At 31.0% G+C, this 16,208-nt stretch overlaps 2 protein-coding genes across 3 annotated transcripts in view; one reads left to right on the top strand and one right to left on the bottom strand.

The window, feature by feature from the left end:
* The window catches only part of LOC106458535 (low-density lipoprotein receptor-related protein 2-like), a 178,518-nt gene extending 166,589 nt beyond the window's left edge, over nucleotides 1–11,929 (top strand). For both annotated transcript variants that reach the window (XM_013918054.2, XM_022384774.1), the window contains 8 exons: nucleotides 1,302–1,448; nucleotides 1,854–2,074; nucleotides 2,469–2,645; nucleotides 3,484–3,606; nucleotides 4,123–4,290; nucleotides 6,637–6,727; nucleotides 9,100–9,211; nucleotides 10,687–11,929. In XM_013918054.2, the coding sequence (XP_013773508.1) occupies nucleotides 1,302–1,448; nucleotides 1,854–2,074; nucleotides 2,469–2,645; nucleotides 3,484–3,606; nucleotides 4,123–4,290; nucleotides 6,637–6,727; nucleotides 9,100–9,211; nucleotides 10,687–11,004 (1,357 nt within the window). In that variant the 3' untranslated portion in view covers nucleotides 11,005–11,929. The remainder of the gene's footprint in view (nucleotides 1–1,301; nucleotides 1,449–1,853; nucleotides 2,075–2,468; nucleotides 2,646–3,483; nucleotides 3,607–4,122; nucleotides 4,291–6,636; nucleotides 6,728–9,099; nucleotides 9,212–10,686) is intronic.
* An 821-nt stretch (nucleotides 11,930–12,750) lies between these two features.
* Nucleotides 12,751–16,208, bottom strand: part of LOC106458532 (collagen alpha-1(XVIII) chain-like) — a 187,963-nt gene continuing 184,505 nt past the window's right edge. Inside the window, exon 32 of the mRNA XM_022384773.1 lies at nucleotides 12,751–15,026. Coding sequence (XP_022240481.1) covers nucleotides 14,715–15,026 — 312 coding nt within the window. The 3' untranslated portion in view covers nucleotides 12,751–14,714. The remainder of the gene's footprint in view (nucleotides 15,027–16,208) is intronic.

Raw genomic sequence — 16,208 nt, 5'->3', positions numbered from 1 at the left:
ATGCAGTGACTTAGCCCACACAATGTGGGGTTTCATTATTGTTTCCTGAAATGCAACTTCAATGACGTGATAATGAGTGTACCTTTTGAGAAGCAACACTTGCTTGTACTCAACACATGATAAATAGCTCATTAGGGAGCACAGTTACCTCTCAAAGAAAGTGTCAAGAAAATAATTGAGTACTGGTACACGGGTAAGAGGTGAAGATAAACATATGTCAGTATTGGTATGCTAAAAGGTTACTGCGGGGAAACTCTCTAGAATAAATATTTAAAATTTAAGTGTAAAAAAAACAATTATTATTTCTGTTGTAATCAGACTTCTACTACAGCTATAAAAAATACCCTCATCACTCATCACTGTTTGTGTTTAATGATATGATAATGAAATATCATGTATTTTATCATTAGAAAACGTGCAAGATCAAAAATATAAATCTAGTTTTTATTCAGCTTGTAAACATCCAGTTTGGTCACAAAAATTTATTATTCAGTATACATGCTTTGTGTACGTGTACACAGTACAGTATTTGAGTGTACTTTAAAAAGTCTATAGCCCCACAGCAGTTAGGTTGTTTTTTTAAGAAATGAAAATTGTAACTGGATTGTGGATGGTATGAGTCATATATCAAAAGTTTTTCCAAAATTATGATAAAAAATTAACTGGATTTTGGATGGTTAGTGAGTTGTACGTCAAAAATTTCTTATATAGTATGAAAAAGCACTTGATTAATAGAATTTCTGAATCTTTTTTTTATTTAAATTTTTCTAAAAGTGTAAAATGCTGAATAACAAACACTATCCTACAGCCAGCATCCACATAAAATGAATATTAATTTAGGATCAAAGATAAACCAAATATGTACAGTGCATTTTTCCACTGTTACAAACTGCTTTCTGCTCCTTGTCAGTCTAAAATCTTTATCAGCAGGATCAGATTTAAACAGGAGAAATTATCACCTGTGCTCAACAGAGATCTCGCATGTACTGTCTGTTTGGTTCATAGATCCTTACAAATTTTTTATATTTTTCCCAGCATCATCCAGTAAATAATAATAATTTAAATGGTGTGATTTTTTTTCACACGTCAAGTTGTATATCCATCTTAACAATTCTTAGATTTCTGTCATGAAAAAAATACTTTTCATGTATGTGTAATAATTTGTTTTAATGAATCCAATTCTAACTTTGGTCCGAGAGTGTTACAAGTACATTGCACTATCTTGATTCTCTTCTTCTGATGACAGAAATTGTTGTTACAAAGATATCATATATTAAAGTTTAGCTCTTTCACAATTTCAGTAATCTTTACTGGATGGATACAGATTTATCTGGAAACCGCCCTCATGGAAGGATCTTTGCCAGTTTGTTAGATGGACGATATAGGTTGGCCATCATCTCTACAGGTTTAGAACATCCAGATTCATTAGCCTTGGACCCTGAACTTGGGTATGTTTTCCTGTTTTGGTGTTTATGATTACCACTGTAAGTTCCTGATATTTTATTTTTAATAGAAAAAAATATTTTATATAAACAGTAAAATTGTAATACAGAATTGTAACGTATATTTATTTCTGCATGTTGTAGACAAATATAGATGTCTGGCAGTAAACATGTGATAATTATTTCAGTGTATTAGAAGCTCTTCTACACAATTTTTTTCTTCATAAAAGATTTCTGCATCTACTCTGTTTTCTAACCATTTTACATAATTATCATTTACCACAAATTATTGTCTACGTATGGTTTTGGACAGAATATGAAACTAGCCATTGTCTTTATAATTAAGTTTATGGAGACAAGTTATGGAAGTGATTTTTTTTCTTGTTTTTGACAGTTGCTTTTCTATTCTAGTAAGCTCTTCTGGACTGATGCTGGGTCTTCGCCTAAGATCGAGTCAGCATGGATGGATGGCTCTAGACGAAAGATGCTGGTGAATGACAAACTAGGATACCCTAGTGGGATAACAATAGACTATGAAGGGGGTCATCGACTATACTGGTGTGACTCAAAGCTGAACACTATTGAGTCTATGAAAGTTGATGGAAGTGACAGGGTGACTGTGATTAGTGGAGGTATACAAAGTAACACATCTCTATTACAGAACTGTTCAAAATATACTCAAATGATTTCCACTTATATAATTTCAGTGTGTGTTTTTATGAATTCGTAGTGACAACAAAATCTAACTTAGAATCGAAATGCATTTTTTCGTTTCCATTGATACTTGTATTGATTTTCTTATCTACCATATTTTTCACAGCATTGATGGTCATATGCACGAGTGGGTGGATATAAGAATAAGATGTTTTACATGAGTTCTAGAAGTACCACATGTTCAGTGAAATTTAAAATGTAACTTTATACAATACACAACGATTGAAAAAAAAAAAAAGGTACAAATATATTATTAAAGATATTAGCATAAAACAAAAAATGTTTGTCTGATGTGAGACAATATCTTTCCAGACCTTATACACCCAGTCAGTTTAGATCTCTTTGAAGACCATTTGTTTTGGGTAACACGATCTGGAGCAATTTACAAACAGGATAAATTTGGCAGGGGTATTAAAGTCAGAGTTCGTCGGGAACTTCAGAACCCTACTGATGTGAAAATTTATCAACCCAGCAAGTACAACACCTCAGGTAGGTCAATGAGAGAAATATAAATCTGTCAGTTTTATTAAACCTTCTCTACTGCAGGGATTTATTGCTAGTAAAATCCAATAAAAATTCAGCTTGTTTTAATAAGAGAGTTTAGCGAGTGAATAATTTGATTTTTTTAGGTTTTTGAGGACCATTATACACTAAGAAATGCTCTATTTGTTTGTTCTAAAAACGTGTTTAGAGTTCATTTTAAAGTATTTTGTAAAATATGCAGCTGATGTATTTATTTTATAAATTGTTTAGCAGTTATGATGAGAGAATCTTTATTTGTCTGCAATTTACATAAGAAGTATAGTATTAAAAAACATTTAGAATAACTGCATGTTGTTTGTAATTTTGAGTATATACCCACATGTTTATTATGTACTTTTGAGGGGAAACTCAAATCATGGTTCTCAGATGAAAGATACCCAAATTTATGTTGACCATATAGTCATATCAGTTCTTTACTTTCTAAACTCTCTACCTTGATGATGACTATGTACACTAGATAAATTTTTCACAGCCAAAGCAAGATAAATTTGGATCAGTTCTTTACTTATCAGATTTTCTACCTTGAAAATGTAGTCACCTGTATGTTGGCTGTAAGAAATTTATCTCGTGTGTATAGCTAGATTAGTCCTTTGCTTATCAGATTTTCTCTCTTAGAAATGAAGAAATCCTCAATGTGATATCTTTCTTTAATTGTAACAGTACATGTTTATGGATTATTTTTACATTCTTTTCATTTCTATGACAATACCTTCAATTTACTAATTTTAACATTATGATTTGTGTAAATTTATAAGATACTTATAAACACTGGAAACATTTTCAGTTGAAAACCGTTGCAAGAACACTGGTTGCACTCACCTGTGTTTGTTGATTCCAAGAGGCCATCGGTGTGCTTGTCCCGATGGTTCAGCAATTCAGGAATCAAAGCAGCTGTCTTGTAATGCAGGTATGGGTACTTTTTATTTTTACATTAGTAACCATGAGAATATAAAAAATACTTGTGTATTTTTAACATATTTTGCAGTATTAGTAGAATAAATTGTTCAGGTGGTAAAAATAAAAGGGATGCTTGAAAAGAAACATTTTTATTGTTACTTTCCTTACATTTATTTTACTGTGAAAGTGTCTCAAGATGTTAATTACTGAAGAAAATGTTACACAATACTAATGACAGCCTTGTAGCGATCAAATATCGATTGTTATCACATAAATCAAGTTGTCTAATCTATTACTATGTTTCAGCTACTAATGTGCTGCCATCTTCAGTGGAATAGTAAGAAATGATATATTTAGCAGCAGTAGCCAGGATTCAATCCTGGGTCTTGTTATTAGGCTGGTTTGCCAGTCACATAGTGACTCAATGTTTTAATATAGGCTACTAAAAATGAAAATGATATATTAGACAATTTATCATCTATTTTCTTTATTTGTTTGAAAACTAAGCATCCATTTGTATTTAAAGCCATGGAAATTCCCAAACCTCAGCCATATCACTGTCCATGCAAGAATGGTGGAGTGTGTCATCAAGGTCCCCAAAAAATTGTGTGTAAATGTCAAAAAAATTTCAATGGTATCCATTGTGAGAACTATCTAGGACGAGAACCAGTACCAACTAAGTCTTCTACAGTAGGTAAGAAAATAGCACTGATTGAGTTTTTCTTGAAATTTTAAAAACTTGTAGGGAAGAAAAAATGTTGATAATGTATTAAATTTTTTTTATATGGGGTTAACAAAAAAATTTTACCCTTTTCTTATGATAATATCATAGAAATAAGCTTTATATGAAAAATGTTTTCCCAAGGATCTGTCGATGTGCTTAGTATTTCACTTTGAACTCTATTTTGAGTATCTTTCCAACTTTTTTCTAATATATTTGGCTCCCTTTCTAATAAAAACTGGCTTATATAGCCCATACAGTATCATGACCCATTCCCACAACCCTTCACATGACTTTCATACACCTAACAGTGTACAAAGCAGTGATCAGAAGACTGCATGACTAACTTTAAGATCACCTATTTACTTTAAAAATGCTTTATAATTGTACATTTAAAATGAAAATTAAAAATAGAAAAACATAAAACAATTGGATTCAAATAAATTATTTTTTGTAAAAATAATAATTTATTGACGTTAATTTACGAAAGTTTGATTAATTTTAATGCCAATTATAAATTAGGAAAATTGCATTAAGTATTTCTGCTAAAGTATAATCTGATGCCATGTTGCTGCTTTGATTTTGCAACTACTATAACTGTAACAAATTAATTCAAATGAAGACCAATTAACCAAATTGCACTCAGTAAGCAAGTTTCTAATGTCAGAAAGATGACTGGTAAATTGAGCATGTATGATACATTTTTTTAATGAGCTCTTTAGCTTAATGTTTTTTTATCATTCTCACTTGAGATTTCTTGAAGAATATCTACATCATCAAGCAGTGTTAATTTGATAATTGGTTTGATTGAATCTATTAAACTCAAGTTCAGGCATATTGGTAGGAGTGGCAAAGATCAAACAAGTGAGCAGCAGATTGTCACTTTCATCAAAAGAATGTCAATAAATCCAGCATGCTGATAGTAATGAACAATTGTTTCAGTGGTCATTTGCCCTATGGTGAAACCTCAATGTTCATTGCATTCAAAAGTCATAACATTTTCTGAAAAGTCTTGTATCCAATGTGGAAGCCCATTTTCATCCTGAGAAGCTTTACAACACGTGTAACAGAATGTACAAATTCTATCCTGGTAATATTTGCTTCTGATCAAAACAAACTATGTTATTAAGGGTTAAACAAAAAAATCAACCTGGTGATCAGTATAGCTAAATAAGTATATGTTTCTTATATATCTACTTTTAAAGATTAAAATGCATTGTTTCATTATTTGAGTACACTCACTGTTAATAATATTTTCAGCTGTAATCCCAATAATATCTCGCAAGGTTCAGACAACTTAGAAGGTTATAAGAGGTTTAGCCAGGTTAGCAGGTTATCATTCAGTTTAATAACATGCATCAAGTTGAATACTATCTGTTGTCAATGTGGGAATAGTTGTAACTTCTACTTTCATTGCTGTAGAAAGCAATTTTGGAGTGGTCAGACCATTGCCATATCTAGGGAGGTCTGTGGGCATGACCCCTCTTCCCCACCAGAAAAATTTAATGATACGAGATTGAAGCTTGAGCCATTTTAATTACAAATACTGTATACATATAATGTAATGTATTGAATTAAAAGAAGCAAGTTTTAATACACAAATTGTAGCTATGCATGTCACAAAAAAGTGGTCAGGTCGTGACCCTGATCTTGCACTGCTCAGGTGCTTCATGTGCAGTATACTACTTTGAACTCTGCCTGGTAAATTCCAGTGGTAAAAACAACTTTGACGTAAAATGTTTCTTCTAAATCTATCTTGACTTGATTTGCTTATAAGCAAATCTTGTGTATAGGTGACTTTATATTGGAAGCAGAAACTTAAGGAAAGAAATTGATACCAGAAAGAATTCTGCTTATAAGCAGAGTGGTCTGTGTATAAAATGTGTGTTTTAGGGTTAAAGTCCTTGTTTTGTTTGTTTATACCAATACATGTACTTTAAAAAATGTTTGTTTTGGATTTTAGTTCAGTTTTTAAAACATCTGTCTTATGAATTTTAAAATAATCAGATTGTAATATATTTAATTTATAGATTTTAGAGGGTATGTACGCTTGTAGATTTTTTTTTATGGGTTACCTCAGCTTTTATAACTGAATTATAACTTCAGTTCTTGAAACTGTTCAGTTTTTAGTATGGGTTTTGAAATGATCAGATCATAATAGTTTGTAGATTTTATAAGACATGAAAACCTGTGGCCTTTTGATAATTGTTTTTAATTCATTATTGTTGTGATTTGCATTGGTATTTGGATATTTCTGTTTTGTAGTGGAACTGCAATGTTTGTACTTAAGTTTACAAATTTTTTATTCATCATTGTTAGATATTGCAGCCATCATTGTCCCAATCTTTGTCATTCTGATTGTGTTGCTGTTAGCTATTGGAATTTTTCTCATCATACGTAGAAGTAACTTGTAAGTAATAATTCCTTTTTATTTTTTTGTTATTCTGATCATAAAGTTATTTGTTTAAAACTGAAAGTGATGGGTGCTAAATATGTCTGGGCATCTGTTACTTCTAGATTATAGAATATTTTTAAACATATTTTTAAGTTTTCTACACATACTAAAGGTAGTAAAATATTAATATTAATCTGGCAGGCAGTAGCACTGCTTATGTACTTATGGCTTCGATTGCTTATCAAAATGGTATTTTAAATATCTTCTCAATATGTCATCAGAACTTTACAATACTACACAGTGTTTCCTTTTATAACAATATCTATGTAATGACTGAGTCACAAATTCAGTAATGTCTGTAAATATCATAGGAAAAACTTTAAATTTCTTGTTCTTGTTTCTTCTGCTTCTTTTTTATTACATGATAACTCAAAAACCAAAACTATGGTGACATAGTTTCAAACAGAGTATCCGCTTTTATAAGTATTATTAATAACTATTAGTAATTTTAAAAATCACAATTCTAATGTAAACGATGTTATCATTACATCTTGAAGTTAGCTTTCTCATAGAAATTTGGTGTTCCTTTAATAAAGCTTAAGTACAGGTTGAAACCAGAATTAACAGCCAATAATAAATAAACAATAAATATTACAGTTGGAACCTCATTGTATTTAGAACTTGGTTATAAATACAACCTTCTAACATCTATTGAAACACAGCATTAAAAAAACTTTACAAAAAAGGAAGTAAATATAGGGATGGCTAATACAATCCTTCAAAAACATTGAAAACAAGATGGCATTGCATCATCCCTACATAAGAGCACAGACAAGAATTATAATATAGAAAAATATATATATATATAACTATTCAATCACAATTGAGTTTAATTTATCCTTATTTTTTTTCTGTTAACATTCTACTACACTGTTGTGCTTATGCTATTATGTAGGGATGATGTAAGCACCATCCCTACTATCTTGTTTGCATGCTTTTTGAAGGATTTATATTAGCCATCTGTAGGTTTATTTCCTTTTTTGAAAATATTTTTCTTTACTTGTACTTGTGGTTCTGCTGAAGGGTCATGCACGACATAGTGGATAGTGTGCTGAATTGTGAACCTAAAGATCCCCAATTCATATTCCACAGCTACAAGATTCTGCTTAGTATTTAGGAACAGTGAGTGCATTATAAGAGTGACAAACAAATCTGGTTAAAATAGTGTGGAGTTGGTACTGGCTGCCTCCTCTCTAGCCGATCAGTTCAACATTAGGGACAGCTAGTGCAAGTAGCCCCTGTCTGGCTTTGCACAAATGTTCGCAACAATGAAAAATATATTTCTGCTCAGCAGCATTGTTTTAAATTTTATAAATATATTTGTATAATTCTTTAGCATGTACTCTAGCTTTCACTTGTATCACCATAACATTTGAAGAAATTCACAGTTTTATTGTTGTTTCTTGCAGATGTGTAAAACAATAGTTAGGTTTGTTGAAATAGCCAATCATATTTGTTGATTTGATGTAATAAATATACAGAATAATTTTGTTTATTACATTGTAAGTTTACAGAAGAATAGAAGGCACATTATAAATGCCAATTTACTGTTTTAGCTTATCTATCTTTTATGGCCATATGATTTGTTACTGAACCATCAAGTTGTTTATGTGCCAATCACTATTAATAGAGGCCACATATTGCAAAATATTGATTTGTTTTTTTTGTTTTTTTATCTTATACAACTCCTAGTGTAATGAACTGACTAAAAAACATTGGTTGAAATCACTCATTTTTTGTGTGAAAAATATTTGGAATCCCAGCAGTAGTGGTTAGGGCACTCAATTTGCAACCTGTGGGTTGTGGGTTTGAATCCACAATTTATTAAACATGCTTGCCCTTTTCAGCTATGGTGGTGTTATAATGGTCAATCCCACTATTCATTGGTAAAAATTAGCCTAAGAGTTGGTGGTGGGTAGTGATGACTAGCTGCCTTCTCTCTAGTTTTTCACTGTTAAATTAGGGATGGCTAGTACAGATATCCCTCATGTAACTTTGTGCGGAATTTAAAACAAATCAAACCCAGCATTAATTAGTTGAACTAACTGCAGTATATTGATAGTATTTTTTTAACAAATATTAGCAATACCTCTGTATGAACAGTTTTGAAAAATGTTAAAAGTTGATAGGGTCCACATGATTCTTGTCGGTAAAATATCTGCTTTTTGTGACTATTTTTCAAGAAAGATTCAAAAGTTTGGCTTTGTTGCCTATTCAGCCGAATATTGAAATAAATATAATGTAAATGTAGCTATAAAGGAATAAAAAGTATAGAGTGGTAAATGCTTCATTCTGTTTCTCTGATAACTGTATGATTTAATCTTTAGTAAACAAGGTGGTTTGAGTGGTAGCAACCAAAGTGTATCTTTCCGAAGTGGCACAAATGTAGAGTTTTCCCCAACCTTCATGAGAAATGGACCTCAGGATACTGCTAACGGGGTAAGTATAGATATTGAATAATAACATATGTTTAGTTGTTGTTGTTTTTTACTATTATTATAGCTATCCGTGTAATCTTTTAGGTGATCACACACAGATATTGTTGGTTTTCTATGGGGCTTCTTTTATCATAAAGTATAAAATGTATTATCATTGACATGATTAACACCCCAAACAAGTGTAATATTTTATTAACTAAGTATGTTATTGTGGAAAACCAATGAGTTGCGTTTAGCTGAATATAAAATTAGAGCAGAGCTATACTCCAATTCATTTAATATTACACATGTGAGAAATGTTATATTCTACTTAACAGTAATAAAAGATGCGTTAAATAAAACCAATAAAAACTGCTCGTAGTTTATATCAATATTAATATCTAAGGGAAAGAGAACATAAACAATATCTCTGTCTTGAGTAATACTTTAAACAACTTTTCATATGACAAGGCTATGAATAGAAAGTAATGCGTATAAAATACAGATGAATAGTTATTGAAATATATTTTAGTATGGAGGTAGTAGGAATTGACCATTTGTCAGATTTAACTTCTATTCACAAGCTTTGTGGGCCTCAAGTCTACAATATTCTATATACCATCTGTGAACAAACAACAACAAAAAATACAGGGTACTACAATTGGACATGGTATAAAAACTTATCTTTTGCCTTCTAGCTCTCATAATGGCTCGCTGCTATGAGAATGGTATAGTAAAACTTAAGATGTCTAGATCAAAAATTACTCATTTTATACTCTTGAAATATTGGCTTTTCCCTCCAAATCTGTAAAAGGCAATCTAATCGAATAGATTGTTGTGGGTAACTTTTTTCTTCTCTATATCACAGTTTGTTACCTTTTTTTTTTTTTTTCCCCTCCATATGAGTATTTTGAACTTGTGAATGTTTGTTTAAATTAGTGATAGTGAACAAATTGAGTTTTAGGGCTTTATTATGAAACAAAATATGCAACCTTCTGTGTAAAACAAATATCCTTATATAGCATTTTAACTCTTTTTAAACACACAATTTTTTTGCCTGGAATTATTTTAAAGATGTCCCAATAATTATCAACATACCTTATAAAATTTCTGGTATATTTATAAAAGGTGGATAATAACATGGTTTGGATTAGTTTCCAGCCAAAGAGACATAAATGTTATCAGACACTGTCACCATCCAGTGAGTAAATTGACATTTTTGGCTTGACACTGAAAGTGTCTGCACGGGTTTAAGGAGTTAAACTTGATATTTCCTTAAACAGTGGAATATAACTTTCCTATTAACCAGATTGTAAACTATGATGTGCACACTGCATTATACATCATCCCTGCATGTAGTTTTATGGATAAGTAGCAGTCATGCATTAAACTTACATTACATTTTGCAAACAGTTTTATTTAAAATATAATTAAGTTTATATTTTTATATTCTGTTCTTATTACAACTTGTTATTATGTTAATTTATTTTGTTCTAGGAACCACTGGATGCTGAGTTTAACCTTGGTGATGTTAATAAGCCTACAGATTTTAGTAATCCTATGTACGATGCTGTGAATCTGGAGGCTGGTAAAGGAGGCGGACTTTACGAGGTACCAGCTGAGGTGGTTAACAAGAAATTACCTTTAAAATCCAACAATAAACCGAGCACAGAGTCTGCTGTTTTGTCACCATCTAGTATCATTCAGCATTCTTCGCCACAGGTCCAGGTTCGACAGACGGCACTGGACCCTACGTCTGTGGACACTGGCAAAGACACTCAAAAGTTGGTAGAAGAAGATAAGTCTGAATGTTAAAAACATTTTTAAACTTCCATCACACCATAAAAACCATCCCTTCCTTTAAACTCACTGTATGTTCAGCACTGTGAGTGATAGCCAGAAACAGACTATAAACTGGCACAACTTCCATACAAACACTAGAAGTTTTTGGGAGGTTATCATCAACCTGTAGAAGTGGTTATGGTCAATGAATCTTTTCTACTAAACACAGGTCAAAAAACATTCCATTAATAGATGTAAATAATGAGAGATTGCTCAGGCACTTGGAGAGAGAGAGATATATATATATGAATATTGGAACAGTGTAAATTGCATGTTCTTTTTAACAGATTAGGTTAAGGTTACTTTATTATACAAAATGTCTTACAATGATTTTCTGGTTTTTAGCTGCAGGGTTCTAATGTCACATAGACACTATGCAAATAAGGGTTTTATTTTTCATTTAAAGTAGTTTACAGTTAGTTTTAAAAACTGTTGTATACAGGTTATTAGTTTTTGTACCTGATGTTTATTGCATAAAATCTTCACATGGCAACTATGTTACAATCAAATTTTAAGCAAAAAGAGGTTGGAATATCCATTCCATGGTGTGCCAAGGAACAGGTTAAAGGAATTTTTGTCTTAATGGTTCTGTGGGTATTCCATTCAAAATCTTTAACTACATTGTTTTAAAAGTCAAAGTTAACCCACACTTTCTTGTATAGCTTTTTTCTTTAATTGTTGTACACACATTTACACCATTATTGTGGTTAAAGTGAGCCGTCCATTTCAGTGTGTTTGTATTTAAGTTGGGATAGGAGGGATGAGGGTAATCCTGTGATTTTTCATATAATTTAAATCAGAATCTACTTTAGCTATTCTCTCCACCAGCACCTGCCTGATAACACCATCTTCATGCTAAATCGTACATATTTCACCCTTGTGTTCACTATATAGAAGCTCTGGCTTTCAAAAAAAAACGTATCACTTCTGTATAATGTTTTGAAAAGGTTACAAAGCGGTAGTATTTTTATTTTTAAGTAGAAACAAAAAAAACTGTGCTAGGCATGAGAAGCTTGTTAACGAAAGTCTTTGTTTCTTACCCATGTACAATGTGAAGAAAATATTTGGAAGAAAAATAAAGTTTTATAGCATTTTATTGAGAAGTTTTGTGGCAAAACTTAGTTATGAGAAACAAAAAAACATTTTAAAATTTGATAACCAATATCATCACTATGATAAATTTTTAAAGGATTTAGGAACAGATAAAGCTTTTGGATATCTTCTTAATCTGTTTGCATGCTCAAATAAAATTAATATACTTTTGAAAAATAAAATACTTGATTTTACTATAATTAGTAGCAAGTGTAGTGACATATAGTGCTGCCATGTTGAAAGTTAACATTAATGCTACAAAGGCTTTTCATACTCTGCATAAGATTGATGTACTTTTTTTTAACTATGGTCACTTGCAGGGGATAAAACATGTACACAATATAACCATCTATGATTGTGAGCATGAACCAAAGACAACTAACAATAAGTAAATTTCATGTCTGTTTTGTGGATCCTACATTCACATGTTTGTGACTATGGCTTAATGTAGTACAGGGAAAAGTAGATTTATGAAAACATTGTTCAACTTTATACGATTTACAGTCATATTTCCTTCCTAGGCTGCATTCAACAGAAGTATGAACAAGATAATTTATTAGGCAATTGTGAATTGTTTATGTGGCAACTAAAATCTTTTTCCATTTGAAAATAATTATCCAATATCGATTTGGTGACAAAACACAGCGAGTTTTAATGATTTTGTTTGTTTGTTAAATATACAATTACATAAAACAATTTTTTTATTCAACAAATACACACGCTAAGATCCACTATGCTTTATAATACTTGGAAAATGAACCAATGAATAGGAAGACAAATGAAGTATAATATACCACAGTAAATATCTCATTTTCTCAAACATTGTACTAAAAATTATTGAAATACATAACTTTGTTTGGCACAAACTACTGTGATGTAAGTACTGATTTAGTCTACTGGTAATACTTTTGACTCAGTTTTTATTACATGTTGCTACTTTCTAACATTATACGAACCTAATTAATTAAACATCCATATGTAGGTTATTCATTTTACCAAACTGTGGAACCAGTTTGAAGGTTACTCGTAAGAAGTGTATCAGGAAACATCATTTTGTTCTTAAAATTGCTGAAGAGAAAAGAAGTAATTGTAGTAACTAACCATTTTGGTTAAACAACAATCATCTGGACCTGAAGGTCATTGAACCAAAAAACTTAGCACACTATTTTTTGTTCCTTGCAACATTTTTTTACTAGTTATTTGTGTTATGAACATTACTTTGCATGTAACTATAGATTAAGACTAGCCTTTTTTCCAGTGACCTGAATCATTAAAATGAATTAATTTGTGCTTTAAACAAGTAATAAACAAAAAGAAATATCTGCACTCAATGAACAGTTTGTTCCCTCAGGATTTTTTTACGTTACTGTTCGGTAAAGAAATACAAAAAAAAAAAAGTTCGAAACTTCAGGCCAACATGTTAATATATATATATAAAGCACAATGTTTTCTTGAGTTTTAAATTCTTGTACTCTAACTTCAACAGTCATTCCACATGATAACAAATACATGTACAAAACTTTTAATGGATATATTGTAAAATGAAGGACAGGTACATTATATTTGGAAATGTTTATAAAACAGACCCCAAACTGTGAGAACAAGATATATTTTATGTAAAGCAGTATCAAGCTGGAAGCTTCTAGTGGTCTAATAACAAACAGTTCTTTCTATAAGATTATTAAAGAAAAATTCACCCTAGATTCATTGCAATTTATCTAATTTAACACTAATAATGTGTACATTTTCTTTTCCTAATACCTCTAAGTACCACCATGTTGAGAAAGTTAGTGTTTGTAATATGTTTAGAATTTGTATCTTTATCTAAAAAAAAAAAGCTTTTACAATAAACAAAACTGGCTCTAACTACATACACACACATATAATACTTGGTACCTTTTAAACTTCTGAATAGGTAAAAGTAAAACTGAAAAATGCTGTTCTAATTTCACACGTTTATATGGTACTTTTTATGAATGTGGGAGCAATCACTTAGTTCAGGAAAGGTTTAACGATGAAGAAGCATAAAGAGCACAACATGCTAGATCTGAAACGTGAAACTATCTCAAATTGCACGAATATTTAGACCTACAACACTGAATTAAGAGTATGCAAGTGTGAAAGATAATGAAACATAAAACAGTTTGATCCATTACTTAAAAAAACATTTTTCTCACAACATCAGCATAATTAAAAAAAACATAACGTAATACTTAAAATTTTCACTTTAAATGTAACATGCAAGCTGTTTTGGAATTTTTTAGATCTTGAACAACTTCGATCTGTTACTATTTATATTGTGGGATTAGGTATTTAAAAAAATTTAATATGATAATACAGGCAGTTAGCTTGAAGATGGTACATCTTCAGTGGGTTCTATTATATGTAGCAACTTTCAAGCTCTTTGGTTCCTGACTAACTGAACAGTTGGCCATTGTAAGTGTGGATTTGCTCTAACTTAAAATCTATTTTCTTCAACTATACCAAACCTCTGGAGGCTATCATTGTGCCCAGTCCTTTTCATCAACAAAACGTGTGAATTAGCTATAGTATCATTAGTTTTTTTAATTAGAAAATTGAACTTGTTTCCATCAGCTGTCAATATTTTCTAACAGTTGCTGGTATTCCTCAAGTGTTAATTCTTTGTCAGCTACAGTATTAAGGTCAGCATTTCTTCTTGACCTCTGCAGATTGTCTTTGCTACTGATGGTTTCCACACACAGAACAATGAAAGAGTTATTACAGGAATATTTTTCTTGTTCCAGTAGATGGTTCTGCAAGAGTGAACTAGCCAAACCTTCTTCCATTAAGCTGCTACTGTGCCATGCATTACAGTAGCTCTCCGTGTCTCGAATTCCAAACTGATCTGATCCATGCCACACAATCTTCTGTGGCCTAAGATGATAAAGTTATAAAAATGATCCTTAACAGTTTTAAAGAAATATTCGGATTCACTTAAGCAAGTTATGATGGAAAGATATATTTTTTAATCCTCCAAGATATTTCTACTTTTGATGTAGAAATTCAAGTAATATAACTATATCATGATATTGATTGAAGATTGGAAAATAATATTTAATAGTCTTAAAGAAATTTATTATTTTTACTGGAATTGATTTATTTTGTAAGAGATATTCGGATTCACTTAAGCAAGTTATGATAGGATGAAGTGCTGTTCAACTCTTGGAAAGACTTATTTACTGGAAATGGAGCTTCTTTTGCATCCTTTCCTCGTATTTATTCCTTTGATGGAAGGAATGTTTTACTTGACAACTCATGGTATGTACAAGTGTATTGTAAACTTGAGTCTTTTGTCTTAAACATGTATGAGAGAGAGAGAGAATTAATGGCTTTTATGAAAAACCTTATTGCAAAAAACAAGTTATTAAGGAGAGATCCTTGCATTTTGTTATTATTGGCTTCCCCTTTATTCAATTGGATAAGGAAAGAAGCAAAATCATCTTTGTGTGCGTACATAAGTTAACCACAAACTAGAACCAGCAACACCATAAATTAAAATGTGTTCACAGATTGTTTCAATGTGCAATTTATCACCTACTTCCATCACTGAAAAGGTCGAGTACATTGGAATGGTCAGCAACTGCATGTAGAAAAACGATAAGCTTAAAGGACGACATTTCAAAACATCGCCTTCTACAAGAGGCACTTGGTGCCCATTCCACTGTACTCTTCCTAAACAATCCATCAAAGAACCAAAAATGTATTTACTTAAGATTACTAAAAAAATTCTATCTTTATCTATTTGAAATGCAGATTATATCTGACATATACATACAATTAATTTTGTTTGTGATCATTAATAATTTTCATAAAGCAAACAGTTATTTTTTCTTCTTTTTTTGTGTGTGACAATTTTTATCAGTTTCATATAAGCATATTATCATGTTAAATGTAAAGTATGTTCATGCACAATATCTATGTCTACAGTGTACGATTTTAAACATGTTTAAATATCTTCCAAAGGAAATATTTAGGATATTAATACTTTTCATTCTGAAAGATTACTAGCACACTTAGGTAAACTTTCAACATATCAAGTTCTGTTCAAATGTTTACACATTACT

The sequence above is a fragment of the Limulus polyphemus genome, unplaced genomic scaffold (genome assembly GCF_000517525.1).
Source record: "Limulus polyphemus unplaced genomic scaffold, Limulus_polyphemus-2.1.2 Scaffold481, whole genome shotgun sequence".
NCBI classification, from domain to species: domain Eukaryota; kingdom Metazoa; phylum Arthropoda; class Merostomata; order Xiphosura; family Limulidae; genus Limulus; species Limulus polyphemus.
Note: the sequence above shows the minus strand (reverse complement) of the source record. Positions and strands in the feature narration are given on the sequence as shown.